General features: G+C 52.2%; 2 protein-coding genes and 1 pseudogene across 3 annotated transcripts in view; 2 read left to right on the top strand and 1 right to left on the bottom strand.

The window, feature by feature from the left end:
* LOC308531377 (leukocyte immunoglobulin-like receptor subfamily A member 6) overlaps positions 1–6138 on the top strand; it is a 36823-nt pseudogene extending 30685 nt beyond the window's left edge. Inside the window, exons 2-6 of the transcript in view lie at positions 1848–2132; positions 2277–2579; positions 2791–3087; positions 3339–3641; positions 6056–6138. The product of the transcript in view is annotated as a leukocyte immunoglobulin-like receptor subfamily A member 6 (transcript). The remainder of the gene's footprint in view (positions 1–1847; positions 2133–2276; positions 2580–2790; positions 3088–3338; positions 3642–6055) is intronic.
* The window catches only part of LOC308530721 (leukocyte immunoglobulin-like receptor subfamily A member 6), a gene marked incomplete at both ends in the record, with an annotated part of 88160 nt that overhangs the window by 51667 nt on the left and 15586 nt on the right, over positions 1–20907 (bottom strand). The window lies entirely within an intron of this gene.
* LOC308531376 (leukocyte immunoglobulin-like receptor subfamily A member 6) lies at positions 11701–16780 on the top strand (the record flags this gene model as incomplete). The annotated part of the gene is made up of 9 exons (XM_081108322.1): positions 11701–11734; positions 11914–11949; positions 12112–12399; positions 12545–12847; positions 13059–13355; positions 13610–13912; positions 14187–14237; positions 16305–16376; positions 16644–16780. The coding sequence occupies 9 exons, from the start codon at positions 11701–11703 to the stop codon at positions 16778–16780; spliced, it is 1521 nt and encodes a 506-aa protein (XP_080964448.1).

Here is a 20907-nt window from a genome sequence, read left to right as displayed (position 1 = left end):
CCCTTGAGTTCTCAGCAATACCAACAGCTGCCCCACAAAGATGGTGACAATTCTTCTCGACTGAGATATGGAAGAAATGAAACCAGCCATTCAATGCAGATGGAGACGGTGGAGGTTTGAAAAATTGCAAAGTAGAGATGGCTCATCCAAAGGAGCAGAAGGAAGACTCCAGGTCAGACCCCGCGTGTGGAGGCACCTGGATGATTCAGTGGGGAGGTCATGGTCTTTCCATCGAATGGTCCTGGGTCAGTGGGTGAGTCTCTAGGACACGGTGAACATCTTACCTGCCTCACAGCATTTGCAATAAGCAATGCAGGATGGGTGACAGATCTAAACAAGAAAAATAAATCAATTACTATTTCTTTTACCAAACTATCTTATTAACTTTTGAGAGAGATTTTTTTCTTCAAGTGCACACAAGAACACGAACTTAGGGGGAAATGGACACAGTGGAATCACTAACATGAAGAACTTCTGTTCCTCATAAACCCCAGCGAGACAGAAGTGGATAATTGCGATGGCAAAATGAGACCACGGACTGGCCCTCAGATCATCTAAGAAATATTACAGATCTGTAATGTGGCAGCAGAGAGCAATACAAAAGCAAGCAAACACCTTTATCAAGCAACTGATGTTGACATGCAAAGGTGCAATGACATTACGTAAACATGATGAGCTGGCCTTGGCTGGTGTTTTTCAGTGGCTAGAGCATCAGCCTGACCATCGAAGAGTCACAGGTTTCCTTCCCGGTGAAAAGCATGTACCTTGGTTGGGGGTTTGCTCCTCAACCCTCATGTGGGATGCAACCAATTGGTATCTCTCTGACATCGATGTTTCTCTCTCTCTCTCTCTCTCTCTCTCTCTCTCTCTCTCTCTCTCTCTCCTTTCTTTATAAGTCATTGAAGAAATAAATGTGCATCAAACCACAGGGTGGTACCAACACCTACACTGAATAATGAAAATTAAAAAGGCCGGAAACATGAAGGGTTGGCAGGGATGGCAACCTACCAGGACCGTTGAATCAGGGAATGTCTTGGAAATGCTGAGGCCACAGAGAAACTGCTCAGCAGAATCTTTTATAAGTGAGGTCCCTCAAAGGCCATGGTCGGGGGACCCATTAGGCTGTTCAGAGCCAGACTCTCAGGGGCGGATCAGGACCAGAACCTGGGTCCTGCCCTATCAGAGCAGGAGTCAGACCATCAGACACATGAGACCCTGAGGATCAGGTGAGACCTGAGAACCTGTCTCCCCCTCAGTCCCCATCCTGGGGAGATGCAGAGCCAGGCCCAGGGCGGGTCCTCCCTTGGCTGTGGGTCCACAGCTGTGAAAACCCAGAAGGCGGAAGCAGCTCCGGACCCACCACATCCTGTGCGTCTCTGTCCTTCAGGCCCAGGACTCCTCCATCTGCAGAGCAGGAGCCCTCAGAGCAGACGCCATGACGTCCATCCTCTCTGCTCTTCTCTGCCTCGGTCAGTTTTGGACATGGGGAGGGAAGGCAGGAGGGAGAGCAGGAGGAGGGACAGGATGGTTACAACTCCTTGTTCATGAGGAACGTCAGGCTCAAGCAGTTCAAGTGGACGGGGCCCTGATAGGAAGGGAATCAGCTGAGACGTCCGGGTGCAAATCTCTCACAGGGAATCTCTTCCAGGGCTGAGTCTGGACCAGAGGACCCGTGTGCAGGCAGGTGAGTCCTCCCCAGGCTCCAAGTCCCTCTTCTTACTTCACCCCTGGTGCTCAGGAGGAAGCACAGAGGTGCTGGGATAAGGTGATAAAATGAGAGGGTCTTGGGCTGAGCTGGGGATGAGGGTGGGAAGGTCTTTGTAAAGCAGCCTCTTGTTTCCTTTTAGAGACCCGCCCCAAACCCACCATCTGGGCTGAGCCAGGCCCTGTGATCCCCTGGGGGAGCTCCGTGACCATCTGGTGTCAGGGGACCCCAAGGGCTGAGGTGTACCGTCTGGATAAAGAGGCAAGCACAGCATCCTGGTACCAAGAGAAGACACTGGATCCCGGGGACAGAGCCAAGTTCTCCATCACACACATGACAAAGCCTGATGCAGGGAGATATCGCTGTTACTATCACAGTCCCAGTGGCCGGTCAGAGCGCAGTGACCCCCTGGAGCTGGTGGTGACAGGTGGGAGGACACTCAGGGGCCCCAGCCTCAGGCCCTGCCCTCAGGAGGGAGGTCTGCTCTCAGGGTGTCTCCCTCTCACAGCCCAGCCCTGGGGGACATGAGGGAGGTGTGAGCCCATTTAAATGCTGCCTCCTCCTCTCCTAGGATCCTCCAGAAAACCCCGCCTCTCAGCCCTGCCCAGCCCTGTCGTGACCTCAGGAGGGAAGGTGACCCTCCAGTGTGGCTATTGGCAGGGATTTGACAGGTTCATTCTGACTAAGGAAGGAGATCACAGGCTCTCCTGGGCCCTGGACTCACAGCCACAGACAAGTGGTCAGTATCAGGCCCTGTTCCCTGTGGGCCCCGTGACCCCCTCACAGAGGTGGAGGTTCAGATGCTATGGCTGCTACAGGAACAGATCCAAAGTGTGTTCACTCCCCAGTGATGCCCTGGAGCTCCTGGTTCCAGGTAAGTCCCATTATTGTCTCATCAAAGGATTGAGGCACTGGATACATAATTGGCATCTTTGCTGTGAGTGGAGCCCCATGGGAGATGGTGAGGTGGGTACAGGGGCACCTGGCCCAGAGACATGGAGAGAGACAGTGAGACCTGTGGACAGGCCAAGAGAATGGGGTTTATGGGAGGAGCAGCCTCTGTAATTGATGTCTGGTCTCCCCAGGTGAGTCTGAGAAGCCCTCTCTCCTGAGCCATCAGGGCCCCATCGTGGCCTCTGGACAGAACCTGACCCTCCAGTGTCACTCTGATGTCGGCTATGACAGATTCGCTCTGCACAAGGAGGGGGGACGGGACCTCCCCCAGAGCCTTGTCCTGCAGCCCCAGGCTGGGCTCTCTCAGGCCCACTTTCCCCTCGACACTGTGAGCAGCTCCCACGGAGGCCGGTACAGATGCTACGGTGGATACAACCTCTCCTCTGAGTGGTCGGCCCCCAGTGACCCCCTGGACATCCTGGTGGCAGGTGAGGAGCCATTGGGTTCAGTCAGGGACCAAACTCTGCACAGGCCCTGCTGGGGTCTAAGGGGGTGAGGCCAGAATGAAAGTGGCGGTCCCAGGGTTAGAGGGAGACAGACAGAGACAGGGGGTGGGAGGGGAGAGGGAGAGACTCAGAGAAACAAAGACAGATATAGAGGAGGGTCCTCAGAGAGAGGCCCGTTGACTCAGGTCAGAACAAGGTGGCAGGCAGCCCTCACCCTCCCTCCCTCTCTCTAGGACACCTGCCTGACAGACCCTCCCTCTCGGTGCAGCCAGGCCCCAGGGTGGCTTCAGGAGAGAACGTGATGCTGCTGTGTCAGTCACAGAGCCCGAGGACCACGTTCCTTCTGTCCAAGGAGGGGGCAGCGGATCCCCCACTGCGTCTGAGATCAAAGGATGGAGCTCAGGAGTTCCAGGCAGTGTTCTCCATGAGCCCTGTGACCTCAGCCCATGCGGGCACCTACAGGTGCTACAGCTCACACAGCTCCTCCCCCTTCCTGCTGTCACTCCCCAGTGAGCCCCTGGTGCTCCTGGTCTCAGGTGAGGGCCCCTGACCCTGTCTGCTGAGATGTCAGCTCAGGCTCTTGTCCCCAGAAAGATTATGGGCTGAAACTGGGATGAGGGGCTCTCAGGATGGTCACCTGCTGTAAATCTTTTCCTTAGAGCCCTCCCACCCCATCCACTCCCTTCCTCTCACCTGGATACTGAAGCAGTGGAGGGCCTCAGGGCCATAGCACATATGAAAGAGGGTGTCTGTGTGACATTGGGTCCAGGGTCATCCCAAGCCTCTCATCCTCTTCCTGTCCTCATTTCCTGGACCCTCTGGAGGCCCCAGCCCCACACCCACAGGGCCCATCTCCACATCTGGTGAGTCCCGGGGATCTCTGCTCAGAGGGAGCACAGCCCATCCAGCACATCCTGAGAATCTGTCAGGGGACTGGGTGACCCAGATCCTCAAGGACCGGCTTGTGTCCCAGGGAGGCTGGGAGTCCCAGTGTCTGAGCTGGTTGTGGGTGGGGTGGTCATGGAAGAGGGAGATGTCGGGTCACAGGAGGGGATGGGAGCTGAGCTAATGTGGGGAGATGACAGCCCCCACCCCTCCTGCCCCATCCTCATCCCAGAAGGCTCTGAGGATTGGTCTCTCCCACCCACAGGGTCAGGCACGCAGATGGGTAAGTGAGGGGCTCTGTGGGGAGGTAGGAACCTCCGTATGGATAGAGGCTGAGCTACAAGGGGTTCAGGCCCCTCTGAAGTTTCTCACTTCGACACGCCCTTCCCCTCTCTGCACCTCAGTGTCTCCAAGTGTGAATGGAAACAATCCTTGTCCAGAGCTTAGATTTCCTGTCAGTTCTGACCCTGACCTCCTGGGAGAGGGGCCTCACAGGGAAGCCCCCAGGATGTGATGTCATGGTGCCTGTCCCCTCTGTCTCAGTGACGGTGACACTGTACAGGGAGGGACAGGCAGGACAAGGTTCCAGGCACCCAGTCCTCCCCCTCAGATCAGGCTCAGCACAGAGGGGGGAACAGGGTGGATGAGCCCTGGTTCAGCTCCTGGCTCCACTGGTCCTGCTGTGGGGCTGGGCGGTCCCTTCTCTCCTCTGAGTGTAGGGTTCCTGTCTGCTCATCCCTGGTCCCATCCTGCTCACAGGCTGCTGGGAGATGAGTAGTCATACGGCCTCACAGAGCTCAGGAAGGCAGAGCCCCAGCCCAGCCTGACCTTCCCAAGGGGCATCAGGGCCTGCAGGGTGGGGATGGATAAGGGATAGACCCATATTCCAACCCACACTTCCCCTCCTGTCCCTGCTGTGCTGGGGGTGGGCAGTGAGGAAGGACCCTCAACTCCACATGAGACTTGGACAGGCCCCTGCAGAGGAGGAGCCCAGAGCAAGAGCTGCTGTTCACCTGGGAGGTTGGTGGCGGTCAGCGTGAAGACAGCACAGGGAACCCACAGTCCTGGGTTCCAGTATCAGTCCCTCCCCGTCCAGGCTGGGTGACCTGGGACACGTGATTGACCTCTCTGAGCCTCAGTGAAGTGGGTGGTAGGGTCAGCAATCCCTGGTGCATAACTGTTGTGAGGTGAGAGGAGATAAGAGACAGACCCCAGCATGTGCCTCACACACAGTAGGTGCTCATTAAATGGCATCACTGGATCATTCATGACTTCATGAGGGGGACACAGGTATGCCAGATCTTTCAGGTCTGATTTCTTTTCTGGAGTTATCCCTGAACTCTCCATCTGGGCTGACCCAGAGCCCATCATCACCAAGAGGAGCCCCGTGACCATCTGGTGTCAGGGGTCTCTTTGTTTCCATTTGTTTTCTTTCATTATGGTTTCTTAGGAATGCTCTTTTTCTGATAGATACAGATCTTCCCAAATTACCTTTTCTCTATGACTTACAACCACATGACACACATTACAAAGCTTCTTGGTAGCAACCATTTGGCTATTAACCCAATGGAATAATGTTTATCGTCCACGTGCATTTTCTGAATTGTGGGAGCTGGGATTTAGAATCATTGCCTGGGTCTTTGTGATGAGGAGAGGTCTGTAATTTATGTTTATATCGTGGTATTTATATCAAAATGGGGTAACAGATGGACATAATTTCCTACAATTGGCGTTCACTCAATAATGTAAATTAGTGGGATTTTCTCTGTTATGCATGTAAAAGTTTGAAGGAGAACTGTACTTCTTTGGTTGGGAACTCTGTTGTCTTTTGAGATTAAAAAAAAATCACATGATTAGCATCCCCATACCCATATTTTTCATCTGGAAAATATATCCACCATAGTACGTATTCATTATTGTATAATAAATGAGTTAATACAAGAATCAATAGATGAACAACGTCAGGTGACAATGAAAATCGCAGGCCCTGAGAGGAGGGGCCTGGGCGGGGTGGGGGAAGGAGACCCAGCCCAGACTTTCACCCCTTCCTGCTCCTGAGATTCAGGCACCACTGACACCAACCCCTCCTCCATGGACCCTGGGTCCCCAGCTGTTGTGAACGGGGATCTCTCAGCTGTAGGGGAATAAGCTCATGGGGTCTTGGGTCTCAGGCTGAACACAGAACACACAGCTCTTAGTTATTCCTGAATTGAGACCATTTCTTACTCATCCTCAGTTCTTGGGCACAGCTAACTCTTATCATGGTGACTCAGAGCAGGTGCTGAGTTCAGACATCAGAGGGACACTGATGTCAAGGGGAGGTGGGAGCCCAGGTTGAACATCAAAATCCTAGAGATTTGGGTCTGCCCTGACCTCTGAGACTTCTTTACCCACAATTCTTATGTTTCCATCCCCAAGGCTACACAGTGGAGAATCTCATCTGCTTGGGCATGGCTGGCTTGGTCCTGGTGGTCCTTGGGGTGCTGCTATTTCACGCGCAAAACGACACCAGAGGGCCTTCGATGCAGCCAGGATGTGAACACAGAGGGAACAATGCATCGTTCAGAGTGGGGAGTCTTGGAGGCCATCTGAAGATCCCAGGAGGTGCTGAAGGAAGGTGGGGACCATTGTTGGGGAATCTGTGTGTTGAGAATGTCCATGGAGAGTAGATATGGTAGGCGAGGTCTGGGTGCAGGAGAACGTGGGTCATGTCCTCCTCCATCCACCTGGGGTGCTCTCTCTCCCTCCCTGACCTCGCTGACTCTTCTCCACTACCCTTCTGTTCTCACCCTGTGACATGAGGGTCCATCCCACATGGCTGGTTTGGATTCACATCCATACACTCCTTCATGTTGGCTCATATCCATCCCAACAAAATGAGGTATCTTCACAACCCTGGGATTAGTTTAAACCATAAAGAACAAAAGGACAGGTACCTGGTCCATAGTGGAAAAACCTCATAGTAATGCAGCTCAGTGACAGAAACAGGACACAAAATGGAATCAGGTTTTGTGTGATTCCCTTTATGCGAAATGTCCAGGAGAAGGAAACCCATAGAAACAGAAATCAGATTGGTTTGTCTGGGGTTGACCAGGAGGACAGATGGGAGATGGACTGTTTGGTGTGTTGTTTTTATTTTTTACTTTTATTTTTTTTTTTGGGGGGGGGAGGGAATTTAAAACCTTCTTGAAACAAGATAGACATTGTCATTGAGACATTGTGTATTTACTGCATTCTAGTGAATTTCCTATTTTAATTGCATGTTATGTGAATATTGCTTCAATAAAAAGAAATACAAGTGAAACATGAATGGTTCCCTACAGCTCCCTTATACCTTGGAGGTTGCACCACTGGTGTCCGTGGAGTTTTATGGGAGCAGGACTCCCACCAGGTCAGAGGTGCCCTTAGTGCATTAGTGCTTAGGACCAACCCACTCATTAAATTTCCACCTTCACTCCTGACTTGGGCTGAGTCTAGGATCCAGGCTGAGGCCCAACATCCCTGCATCCTTGTGTCTGCACTCATCTGCCATTCAACCAAGGATGCACTACAGTTTCCGATTTACCTTTTAAGCTTGGGGGATACGCATGCTGCTCCCTAACAGCCCTTCCCAGCACATGTCTCTCATACACATGCCTTCATAAAGTCAGAAAATGACACCAGATTTTCAGCAGGCTTGGCTCAGTGGTTGAGTGTTGACCTATGAGCCAGAGGTGATGGTTCAATTTCTCGTCAAGGTACATGCCTGGGTTGGTGGTTCCATCCGCAGTGTGGGGACTGCAGCATGTGCTTTATCAATGATTCCCTCTCATCATTGATGTTTCTAACTCTCACTTCCTCTCTGAAATTAATAAAAGAAATTATAAAAAAAGAAAGAAAATGACACCAGGTTGAGGCCCTCATGTCTCCGGCACTGCCGATCCTCATAAACTCGTAGATGAGGTTTCGCAATTTTGCCTGACATGCAAAGAAGGAGAGGAGACTGGCTCAAAATAGAAGTTCAATAAATGTGTCCCCAGGTCTTAGATTATAACCTGGGAACTGTCTCCAACATGCTCATCTACCCAAAGCATGGAGGTGGAATAAACAGCATAAGACAAAGAGGTACAGTCTGGGGGACAAGAGGTGGTGAGGAGGCAGAAAGGACTCTGAAGGTTTGATGGAGAGGGATGGAGAGCAGGAGCTCTGCTCACAGAATAAACGAAGTCAGAGAGAGGAAGTGATAGGGAGAAGCAGCAGCACACACTCAGGCCTGGAGGGCTGTGCTTGTTGCCTCTGTGGGTGATTGACAGTTTTGTAACATCCCCCAGGCCTCCTGTTCCTATTGGGTTTAGCAGACTTGGCACAGCCCCATTGGCTCCTGCAGGCACCCAAGGTGGAGAGAGGACGAGCCCTCCATTCTCCCCACTTTTTCCTTTACACACTGAACCAATCCCACTGTTCTGGCTCCCGGTTTTCCTTTCTGTGATCCAGGTCTTCCCAAAGACAAGCTCAGGTGAAGACCCAGGACAGCTCATTGGTGTGACCCCATCAGCCTCCTTCTGGCCTCCTCCAGACCCTCACTGTCGGCTCAGGTGTTTCATTCTCATGGCCCCAAACGTACCTGTCACAGACCATACCCTGCACAAAGCCTGTCCACGGGTCCCCCCTGACTCCAGCCACATCCAGGGATCTCCACCCGGCAGTTCGTGCTGCTGGCCATCAGGCTGAGCTACACTCTCTAGTCTCCTCCTAAGGCCAGTGCCTCCTCCTACCAAACTCAGCCAAGTGAACCTCCTCCCCTCCCCCACACAACACACACAACCTGGATTAGGACCACATTGTGCCTCCTAACGGGGCCCCCTGAGCCCATCTGAACAGAGCCACCTCCTCTCCATAACTCCTAGACCAAAACAAACTATACTTATTTCCAAAATGTATTCCCTACATTTCAGAAATAAAGCAACAGACTTTGCAATAATCAATGTGTGAATCAAAGCAGAAGTGAATGTTTTAGATTAAATAATAATGTAACTATTATACATCAAACCTATGAAATGAAAAACCCTGTGTGGTTGTGAGTGTGTGTGTGTGGGTGTGTGTATGAATGTGCATGTGTGTATGAGTGTGTGGATATGTGAGTGTTCATGGGCCACTGTACCCATCTGTCTGAGGGAAGCAGAGGTGAGAGCTGAGGTGGGAGGGACACATCTGGATGGTCATGAACAGCCTTGAGTTCAGAAGGAAGAGCCTGGATTCACCCTAAAGACAGTGAGGACCATGAAAGGGTTTAGGCATAAACAGCTTCTGAAAGGGAGTTGCAAGAGTAGATGAGGAGGGTGAACTGGAGAAGGGAGTGAAGGTGTGGAGCTCAGAGCCCAGAAAGGAGGTGGACACAATGGCTGCCTTGGGGGGTGGTGTTAAATGGGCTCACAACTCCCTCATGTCCTTCAGGGCTGGGCTGTGAGAGGGAGACACCCAACAGAAAGCAATGCAGATTGACAGCTATGTGGGATGGACCCTCACATCACAGGGTGAGAACAGAAAGTCCTCTCTCTGTCTTTCTTGAATCTTTGAGAAGAGCAACTGCTCTCCATCCCTCTCCATCAAACCTCCAGAATCCTTTCTGCCTCCTCACTGCTTCTTGTCCCCCAGACTGTGCCTTTTTGTCTACTCCTGTTTATTCCATCTCTATGCTTTGGGTAGATGAGCATGTTGGAGAAAATTCCCAGTTACAATCTAAGACTTGGAGACACATTTATTGAACTTCTATTTTGAGACAGCCTCTTCTCCCTCTGTGCCTGTAGACTGGAAACACCAAGGGGCCCTCAGGACAGAGAGCCCAGGTGTGGAGGAGTGGGGCTGGGGGCTGTGCAAGATGAATCTGCTCCCACAGGGCAGCTCAGCGCCTCCTCCTGGCCCGGGACGCAGGCCCTACGTCTCACACAGGTTCCACCTGACTTTCTGTCTCTGTGAGCAGTGGCATGTCTCCATGTACTAGTGGCCAATATCTTAGTCATTGCTGCCCCTTCAGAGCACCTTTGAGGCCGGTGTCACTCTCTTCTTTAAACTGTGGAGACTCATCAGGACTCAGACAAGAACAACATTCATGGGAGTCCTGTTCCAAGGCAGCAACACACACAGACACACATTAAATATCAATGTGGAGCCACCACATCCTGAAGGGTTGAAGGACACTTGAGCAGAGCGCTTCCTTCCTTGTTTCTCAGCAATAGCAACACCCGCCCCACAAAGATGGTGACAATTCCTCTCGACTGAGATATGGAGGAAATGAAACCAGCCATACAATGCAGATGGAGACGGTGGAGGTTTGAGAAATTGCTAAGTAGAGAAGCCTCCTCCAAAGGAGTAGATGGAAGACTCCAGGTCAGACCCCGCTTGTGGAGTCACCTGGATGATTCAGTGGGGAGGTCATGTTCTTTCCATTGCATGGTCCTGGGTCAGTGGGTGAGTCTATAGGACACGGTGAACATCTTACCTGCCTCATAGCAGGATGGGTGACAGATCTAAAGAAGGAAAATAAGTCCATTACTATTTCTTTTACCAAACTATCTTAGTAACTTGTGAGAGAGATTTTTTTCTTCAAGTGCACACAAGAACACGAACTTAGGGGGAAATGGACACAGTGGAATCACTAACATGAAGAACTTCTGTTCCTCATAGACCCAGTGAGACAAGGAAGAGGTCATTGTGATGGCAAAATGAGACCACGGACTGGCACTGAGGTCACCTAAGAAATATTACAGATCTGTAATGTGTCAGCAGAGAGCAATAGAAAGCAAGCCAACACCTTTATTAAGCAACTGATGTTGACATGCAAAGGTGAAGTGACATTACGTAAAGGTGATGAGCAGGCCTTGGCTGGTGTTTTTCAGTGGTTAGACTAGAGCATCAGCCTGACCACCGAAGGGTCACAGGTTTGCTTCCCGGTGAAGGGCATGTGCCATGGTTGGAGGTTTGCTCCTCAACCCTCATGTGGGATACAACCAATTGGTATCTCTCTGATCTCTCTCTCTCTCTCTCTCTCTCTCTCTCTCTCTCTCTCTCTCTCTCTTTCTCCCTCTTTCTCTTTCCTTCTCTCCCTTCTATCCTCTAAAATCATTGGAAATAATACCATCAGGTGAGGAGTAAAAAAATTTTTTTTAAATAATAGTTGCAGAGCTTTATAAGTCATTGAAGAAATAAATGTGCATCAAACCACAGGGTGGTACCAACACCTACACTGAATAATGAAAATTAAAAAGGCCGGAAACATGAAGGGTTGGCAGGAATGGAAACCTACCAGGACCCTTGAACCTGGGATAGTCTTGGAAATGCTGAGGCTACTGGGAAACTTCTCAGCCGAATCTATTATAAATGAGTTCCCTCAAGAGCCGTGGTGGCGGGACCCATTAGGCTGTTCAGAGCCAGACTCTCAGGGGCGGATCAGGACCAGAACCTGGGTTCCACCCTATCAGAGCAGGAATCAGATGATCAGACACATGAGATCCTAAGGATCAGGTGAGACCTGAGAACCTGTCTACCCCTCAGCCCTCATCCTGGGGAGATGCAGAGCCAGGCCCAGGGTGGGGTCCTCCCTTGGCTGTGAGTCCACAGCTGTGAAAACCCAGAAGGCGGAAGCAGCTCCGGACCGACCACATCCTGTGCGTCTCCGTCCTTCAGGCCCAGGACTCCTCCATCTGCAGAGCAGGAGCCCTCAGAGCAGACGCCATGACGCCCATCCTCTCTGCCCTTCTCTGCCTCGGTTAGTTGTGGACATGGGGAGGGAAGGCAGGAGGGAGAGCTGGAGGAGGGACAGGATGGTTACAACTCCTTGTTCATGGGGAACGTCAGGCTTAAGCAGTTCAAGTGGACGGGGCCCTGATGGGAAGGGAACCAGCTGAGACATCCGGGTGCAAATCTCTCACAGTGACTCTCTTCCAGGGCTGAGTCTGGACCAGAGGACCCGTGTGCAGGCAGGTGAGTCCTCCCCAGGCTCCAGGTCCTTCCTCTTACTTCACTCCTGGGGCTCAGGAGGGAGCACAGAGATGCTGGGATGAGGTGATAAAATGAGAGGGTCTTGGGCTGAGCTGGGGATGAGGGTGGGACGGTCTTTGTAAAGCAGCCTCTGTTTCTTTTTAGGGACCCTCCCCAAACCCACCATCTGGGCTGAGCCAGGCCCTGTGATCCCCTGGGGGAGCCCTGTGACCATCTGGTGTCAGGGGACCCCAAGGGCTGAGGAGTACCGTCTGTATAAAGAGGGAAGCACAGCATCCTTGTACCAACAGAAACCACTGAATTCCAGGGACAGAGCCAAGTTCTCCATCACACACATGACACAGCTTGATGCAGGGAGATATGGCTGTTACTATCTCTTTCCCAGTGGCCAGTCAGAGCGCAGTGACCCCCTGGAGCTGGTGGTGACAGTAGGTGAGAGGACACTCAGGGGTCCCAGCCTCAGGCTCTGCCCTCAGGAAGGGGGTCTGCTCTCAGGGTGTCTCCCTCTCACAGCCCAGCCCTGGGGGACATGAGGGAGGTGTGAGCCCTTTTAAAACACTGCCTCCTCCTCTCCTAGGATCCTTCAACAAACCCAGCCTCTCAGCCCTGCCCAGCCCTGTCGTGACCTCAGGAGGGAAAGTGATCCTCCAGTGTGGCTCATGGCAGGGATTTGACAGGTTCATTCTGACTAAGGAAGGAGATCACAGGCTCTCCTGGACCCTGGACTCACAGCCAGAGACAAGTGGTCAGTATCAGGCCCTGTTCCCTGTTGGCCCTGTGACCCCCACACAGAGGTGGGCATTCAGATGCTATGGCTGCTACAGGAACATATCCAACGTGTGTTCACTCCCCAGTGATGCCCTGGAGCTCCTGGTTCCAGGTAAGTCCCATTATTGTCTCCTCAAAGGATTGAGGCACTGGATACATAATTGGCATCTTTGCTGTGAGTGGAGCCCCATGGGAGATGGTGAGGTGGGTACAGGGGCACCTGGGCCAGAGACATGGAGAGAGACAGTGAGACCTGTGGACAGGCCAAGAGAATAGGGTTTATGGGAGCAGCAGCCCCTGTAATTCATGTCTGGTCTCCCCAGGTGAGTCTGAGGAGCCCTCCCTCCTGAGCCAGCAGGGCCCCATCGTGGCCTTTGGACAGAGCCTGACCCTCCAGTGTCGCTCTGATGTCGGCTATGACAGATTCGCTCTGCACAAGGAGGGGGGACAGGACCTCCCCCAGAGCCTTGTGCTGCAGCCCCAGGATGGGCTCTCTCAGGCCCACTTCCCCCTGGACACTGTGAGCAGCTCCCACGGGGGCCGGTACAGATGCTACGGTGGATACAACCTCTCCTCTGAGTGGTCGGCCCCCAGTGACCCCCTGGACATCCTGGTGGCAGGTGAGGAGCCAGTGGGTTCAGTCAGGGACCAGACTCTGCACAGGCCCTGCTGGGGTCTCAGGTGGGGAGACCAGAATGAAAGTGCAGGGCCCAGGGAGGGAGAGAGACAGACAGAGACGGGGTGGGAGGGGAGAGGTGGAGACTCAGAGAAACAGAGACAGACAGAGAGGAGGGGCCTCAGAGAGAGGCCTGGTGACTCTCAGGGCAGAACAAGGTGGGCAGGCAGCCCTCACCCCCCCCCCCCCTCTCTCTAGGACACCTGCCTGACACACCCTCCCTCTCGGTGCAGCCAGGCCCCAGGGTGGCCTCAGGAGAGAACGTGACCCTGCTGTGTCAGTCCCAGAGCCCGAGGGACACGTTCCTTCTATCCAAGGAGGGGGCAGCGGGTCCCCCCCTGTGTCTGAGATCAAAGCACGGAGCTCAGCTGTTCCAGGCGGAGTTCTCCATGAGCCCTGTGACCTCTGCCCACGGGGGCACCTACAGGTGCTACAGCTCACACAGCTCCTCCCCCTTCCTGCTGTCACCCCCCAGTGAGCCCCTGGTGCTCCTGGTCTCAGGTGAGGGCCCCTGACCTGTCTGCTGAGCTGTCAGCTCAGGGTCCTGTCCCAGCAGAATTATGGACTAAAAGGGAGTGAGGGCCCCTCGGGATGGTCACCCCAAGGAGGTCTTTTCCTTAGAGGCCTCTCACCCCGTCCACTTCCTTCCCCTCACCTGGATACTGAAGCAGTGGATCGGTCTCCAGGGCCACAGCACAGATATAAGAGGGTGTCTGTGTGAAGTCGGTCCAGGCTCAGCCCAATCCTCTCACCCTCTTCCTGTCCTCATTTCCAGGACCCTCTGGAGGCCCCAGCCCCTCACCCACAGGGCCCACCTCCACAGCTGGTGAGTCCCGGAGAGCTCCACTCAGAGGGAGCACAGCCTCACCCAGAAAGTCCTGAGAGTCTGTCAGGGGATCCAGTGACCCAGATCCTCAAGGACGGGCTTGTATCCCAGGGGGGCTGGGAGTTCCACGGTCAGAGGCAGTGATGGGTGGGTTGGTCATGGCAGAGAGTGATGTGGGGGCGCAGGCTGGGGAGGGGGAGCTGACCTCATGTGAGGAGATGACAGCCCCCACCCCTCCTGCCCCATCCTCATTTTAGGAGACTCTGAGGATCGGTCTCTCCCACCCACAGGGTCAGACACTCAGATGGGTATGTGAGGGGCTCTGTAGGGAGGTGGTGGGTGCCTCCTTGTGGACAGTGGCTGAGCCATAAGGGGTTCAGGCCCCTGTGGATTTACTGACTTGGACATCCCTTCCCCTGTCTGCGCCTCAATTTCTCCAAGTGTGGAATGAAGAATCCTTGTCCAGAGCTTAGATTTCCTGTCAGTTCTGGCCCCGCCTCCTGGGAGAGGGGCCTCACAGGGAAGCCCCTAGGATGTGATGTTATGGGGCCTGTCCCCTCTGTCTCAGTGACGGTGACACTGTACAGGGAGGGACAGGCAGGACAAGGGTCCGGGCCCTCAGTCCTCTCCCTGAGCTCAGGCTCAGCTCAGAGGAGGGGTCCGGGTGGATCAGCCCTGGCTCAGCTCCTGGCTCTGCTGCTCCTGCTGTGGGGCTGGGCGGTCCCTTCTCTCCTCTGAGTGTCGGGTTCCTGTCTGCTCATCCCTGGTCCCATCCTGCTCACAGGCTGCTGGGAGATGAGGGGACATAAGGGCCTCACAGAGCTCAGGAGGGCAGAGCCACCAGCCCAGCTCTAACGTCCCAAGGAAGCGTCAGGGCCTGTGGGTGGAGATGGGCCCGGGAGAGAATCAGAGTCCATACCAACCCTGCCCCTCTTGTCCCTGCTGTGATGGGTGCAGGTAATGAAGAAGGACCCTCAGCTCCAGATGATACATGCACAGGCCACTGCAGAGGAAAAGCCAACAGCACAAAGCTGGTGTCCCCTTGGGGGCAGCGTGAGGAAAGCACAGAGAACCCACAGTCCCAGGTTCCAGTCCCAGCCCTGCCCGGTCTAGGCTGGGTGACCTGGGGCAGGTGATTAACCTCTCTGAGCCTCAGTGAAGTGGGTGGTGGGGTCCGCCATCCCTGGTGCATGAGGTGAGAGGACATGAGTGACAGACCCCAGCAGGAGCCTCACACACAGTAGGTGCTCATTAAATGGCATCACTGGCTCATTCACGACATCATGAGGGGGAGACAGGCTGCCAGGTCTTTCAAGTCTGATTTCTTTCCTGGAATCGTCCCCAAACTCTCCATCTGGTCTGACCCAGGCCCATCGTCACCAAGGGGAATCCCGTGATCACCTGGTGTCAGGGGTCTCTTTGTTTCAATTTGTCTTGTTTCATTATGGTTTCTTAGGAATGCTCTTCTTCTGACAGATACACATCTGCCCATATTACCTTTTCTCTATGACTTCTTACCACATGGCACACATTACAAAGGCTTCTTGGTAGCAACCATTTGGCTATTAACCCAACGGAATAGTGTTCATCGTCCACGTGCATTTTCTGAATTGTGGGAGCTGGGATTTAGAATCATTGCATGGATCTTTGTGATGAGGAGAGGTCTGTAATTTATGTTTACATCTTGGTATTTATATCAAAATGGGGTAACAGATGGACATAATTTCCTACAATTGGTGCTCACTCAATAATTTAAATTAGTGGGATTTTCTCTGTTACGTAAAGTTTGAAGCAGAAATGTACTTCCTTGGTTGTGAACTCTGTTGTCTTTTGAGATTTAAAAAAATCACATGATTAGCATCCACATACCCATATTTTTCATCTGGAAAATACATCTACGATTGTAGGTATTTGTTATTGTATAATAAACGAGTTAGTAAAAGAATCAGTAGATGAACAACTTCAGGTGACAATGAAAATAGCAGGCCCTGAGAGGAGGGGCCTGGGCGGGGTGGGGTGAAGGACACCCAGCCCAGACTTTCACCCCTTCATGCTCCTGAGATTCAGGAGCCCCTGACACCAACCCCTCCTCCATGGACCCGGGGTCCCCAGCTGTTGAGAAGGTGGGATCTCTCAGCTGTAGGGGAATAAGCTCATGGGGTCTTGAGTCTCAGGCTGAACACAGACACACAGCTCTTAGTTATTTCTAAATTGAGACCATTTCTTCCTCATCCTCAGTTCTTGGGCACGGCTAACTCTGATCAAGGTGACTCAGAGCAGCTGCTGACTTCAGACATCAGAGGGGCACTGATGTCAAGGGGAGGTGGGAGTCCAGGTTGAACTTCCAAATCCTGGAGATTTCGGTCTGCCTTGACCTTTGTGACCTTTGAATCCACATTTTTGCAGCCTCTATACCCCATGACTACACAGTGGAGAATCTCATCCGGATGGGCGTGGCTGGCTTGGTCCTGGTGGTGCTCGGGGTGCTGCTATTTCAGGCACAAAACGACAACAAAAGGGCCCTCAATGCAGCCAGGATGTGAACACAGAGGGAACAATGCACTGTTCAGAGTGGGGGATCCCTGGAGCCCATCTGATGATCCCCGGAGGTACTGAAAGAGAATGTGGACCATAGTTGAGGGAACTGTCTGCTGAGAATGTCTAGGGGAGAAGATGTGGTAGGCGAGCTTTGTGTGCAGGAGAATGTGCACCATGTCCCTGTAGAGGACGCCTCCTCCTTCCACATGGGGTGCTCTCCCGCCCTCCCTCCCTGTCCTTGCTCCCTCTCCTTCACTGCCCTTCTGTTCTCACCCTGTGATGTGAGTGTCTATAACACATGGCTGGTTTGGATTCTCATCTATACACCCTCCATGCTGGGTCATATCCATCCCAACAAAATGAGGTATCTTCACAACCCTGGGATTTTTTAAACCATAAAGAACAAAGGACGGGTACCTGGTACATTGTGGGTGAATGTCAAAATAATGCTGCTCACTGACAGAAAGCGGACACAAACGATCAGGTTTTGTGTGCTTCCCTTTATGTGAAATTTCCAGGGAAGGAAACTCATAGAAACAGAAATCAGATTAGTTTGTCTGGGGTTGACCAGGAGGACAGGTGGGAGACGGACATTTTGGTGTGTTCTTTTATTTTTTACTTTTTTTTGGGGGGTGGGGGGAAGGGAGTGTAAAACCTTCTTGAAACAAGATATATGTTGTCATTGAGACATTGTGTATTTACTGCATTCTAGTGAATTTCACATTTGAATTGCATGTTAAGTGAATGTTGCTTCAATAAAAATAAATGCAAGTGAAACACGTATGGTTCCCTACAGCTGCCTTATACCTTGGGGGTTGCACCACTGGTTTCTGTGGAGTTTTATGGGAGCAGGACTCCCACCAGGTCAGAGGTGCCCTAAGTGCTTTAGTGCTTAGGGACCAACCTACTCATGAAATTTCCACCTTCACTCCAGACTTGGGCTGAGTCTAGGATCCCTGCTGAGGGCCACCAATCCCGCATCCTTTTTTCTGTGCCCATCTGCCATTCAACCAAGCGTGCACTACAGCTTCCGATTTAGTACCTTGTAGGCTTAGGGGATACACATGGGGCCTCCAAACAGCCCTTCCCACCACATGTCTCTCATACACATGCCTTGACCAGGTCAGAAAATGACACCAGATTTTCAGCCGGCGTGGCTTGTGGTTGAGCATTGATCTATGAGCCAAGAGGTGATGGTTCAATTCCTTGTCAAGGTACATGCCTGGGTTGTGGGTTCCATTGGCAGTGTGGGGATTACAGCATGTGCCTTGTCAATGATTCTCTCTCATCACTGATGTTTCTATCTCTCCCTTCCTCTCTGAATTTAATAAAAAATTTTTAAGAAAGAAAAAGAATGACACCCGATTAAGGCCCTTCATGTCTCAGGCACTGCCAATCCTCATAACAACCCTCAGAGATGAAGTTTCACAATTTTGCCCAACATGCAAAGGAGAGGGGAAGAGACTGGCTCAAAATAGAAGTTCAATATATGTGTCCCCATGCTCTTCTACCCAAAGCATAGAGATGGAATAAGCAGAATCAGACAAAGAGGTATAGTCTGGGGGACAAGAGGCGGTGAGGAGGCAGAAAGGACTCTGAAGGTTTGATGGAGAGGCTGGAGAGCAGGGACTCTGCTCACAGCGACAAGAAAGTCAGAGAGAGGAAGTGATAGGGAGAAGCAGCAGCACACACCAGGCCCACAGGTGATTGATAATGTTGGTGATTGATAATGTAACATCCCCCAGGCCTCCTGTTTCTCTTGGGTTCAGCAACCTTGGCACAGCCCCATTGGCTCCTGCAGGCAGCCAAGGTTGAAAGAGGACAAGACCTCCACTCTCCCCACTTTTTCCTTTACACACTGAACCAATTCCACTGTTCTGGCTCCCGGTTCTCAGTTCTGTGATCCAGTTCTTCCCAAAGACTAGCTCATATGAAGACCCAGGACAGCTCCTTGGGGTGACCACATCAGCCTCCTTCTGGCCTCCTCCAGACCCTCACTGTCGGCTCAGGTGTTTCATTCTCATGGCCCCAAACGTACCTGTCACAGACCATACTCTGCACAAAGCCTGTCCATAGGTCTTCCCTGACTCCAGCAACAGCCAGGGATCTCCACATGGCAGTCCATGCTGCTGACCATCAGGCTGAGCTACACTCTCCAGTCTCAGTGAGGCCAAGACTTCCTCCAACCAAACTCATCCTGTGAACCTCCTCCCCTCCCCAACACACACAACCTGGGTTAGGACCACATTGTGCCTACTCACGGGGTCCCCTGAGCCCATCTGAACAGAGCCACCTCCTCTCCATACCTCCTAGACCAAAACAACCTATACTTATTTCCAAAATGTATTCCCATCATTTCAGAAATAACGCAACAGACTTTGCAATAATCAATGTGTGAATCAAAGCATAAGTGAATGTTTTAGATTAAATGATAATGTAACTATTACACATCAAACCTATGAAATGAAAAACCGTGTGTGCTTGTGAGTGTGTGTGTGTGTGTGTGTGTGTGTGTGTGTGTGTGAGTGTGTGTATGAATGTGCATGTGTGTATGAGTGTGTGGATATGTGTGTGTTCATGGGCCACTGTACCCATCTGTCTGAAGGAAGCAGAGGTGAGAGCTGAGGTGGGAGGGTCATATCTGGATGGTCATGAACAGCCTTGAATTCAGAAGGAAGAGCCTGGATTCACCCTGAAGACAGTGAGGACCATGAAAGGGTTTAGGCATAAACAGCTTCTGAAAGGGAGTTGCAAGGGCAGATGTGGAGGGTGAACTGGAGAAGGGAGTGAGGGTGTGGAGCTCAGAGCCCAGGAAGGAGGTGGACGCAATGGCTGCCTTGGGGGGTAGTGTTAAATGGGCTCACACCTCCCTCATGTCCTTCAGGGCTGGGTTGTGAGAGGGAAATACCCAAAAGAATGCAATGCAGGATGGACAGCCATGTGGGAGGGACCCTCACATCACAGGTGAGAACAGAAAATCCTCTCTCTGACTTTCTTGAATCTGTGAGCAGAGCCCCTGCTCTCCATCCCTCTCCATCAAACCTTCAGAGTCCTTTCTGCCTCCTCACCACCTCTTGTACCTCGGACTGTACCTCTCTGTCTAATTCTGTTTATTCCATCTCTATGGTTTGGTTAGAAGAGCATGTTGGAGACAATTCTCAGGTTATAATCTAAGACCTGGGGACACATTTATTGAACTTCTATTTTGAGCCAGCCTCTTCTCCCTCCGTGCCTGTTGACTGAAAACACCAAGGGGCCTTCAGGACAGTGAGCCCAGGGGTGGAGAAGTGGGACCTGGGGGCTGTGCCAGATGCATCTGCTCCCACAGGGCAGCTCAGCGCCTCCTCCTGGCCCAGGGATGCAGGTCCTACGTCTCACACAGGTTCCACTGGACTTTCTGTCTCTGGGAGCAGCGGGATCTCTCCATGTCCTGGGGGTGAATCATCGGAGTCATTGCTGCCCCTTCAGAGCACCTTTGAGGCCGGGTGTCACTCTCCTTTTCAAACTGCGGAGACTCATCAGGACTCAGACAAGAACAACATTCATGGGAGTCCAGTTCCCAGGTAGCAACACACACAGACACATTAAACATCAATGTGGCGCCACCACATCCTGAAGGGTTGAAGGACACTTGAGCAGAGCACTTCCTCCCTTGACTTCTCAGCAATAGCAACACCTGCCCCACAAAGATGGTGAGAATTCTTCTCAACTGAGATATGGAAGAAATGAAACCAGCCATTCAATGTAGATGGAGATGGTGGAGGTTTGAGAAATTGAAAATCGGAGACGCCTCGTCCAAAGGAGCAGAAGGAAGACTCCAGGTCAGACCCCTCGTGTGGAGGCACCTGGATTGTTCAGTGGGGAGGTCATGGTCTTTCCATCGCATGGTGCTGGGCCAGTGGGTGAGTCTCTAGGACATGGGGAACATCTTATCTGCCTCACAGCATTTGCAATATGCAATGCAGAATGGGTGACAGATCAAAACAAAAAAAATAAATCAAGTATTATTTCTTTGCCAAGCTATCATTAACTTGTGAGAATTTTTTTTCATGTGGACACAAGAACACAAACTTAGGGGGAAATGGACACAGAGAATCACTAACATGAACAACTTCTCTTCCTCATAGACACC

This window comes from Myotis nattereri (assembly GCF_964212035.1).
Source record: "Myotis nattereri genome assembly, chromosome: 15".
In the NCBI taxonomy this organism is placed as follows: Eukaryota; Metazoa; Chordata; class Mammalia; order Chiroptera; family Vespertilionidae; genus Myotis; species Myotis nattereri.
The sequence above is the reverse complement of the archived record's forward strand: the minus strand, read 5'-3'. Positions and strand labels throughout refer to the sequence as shown.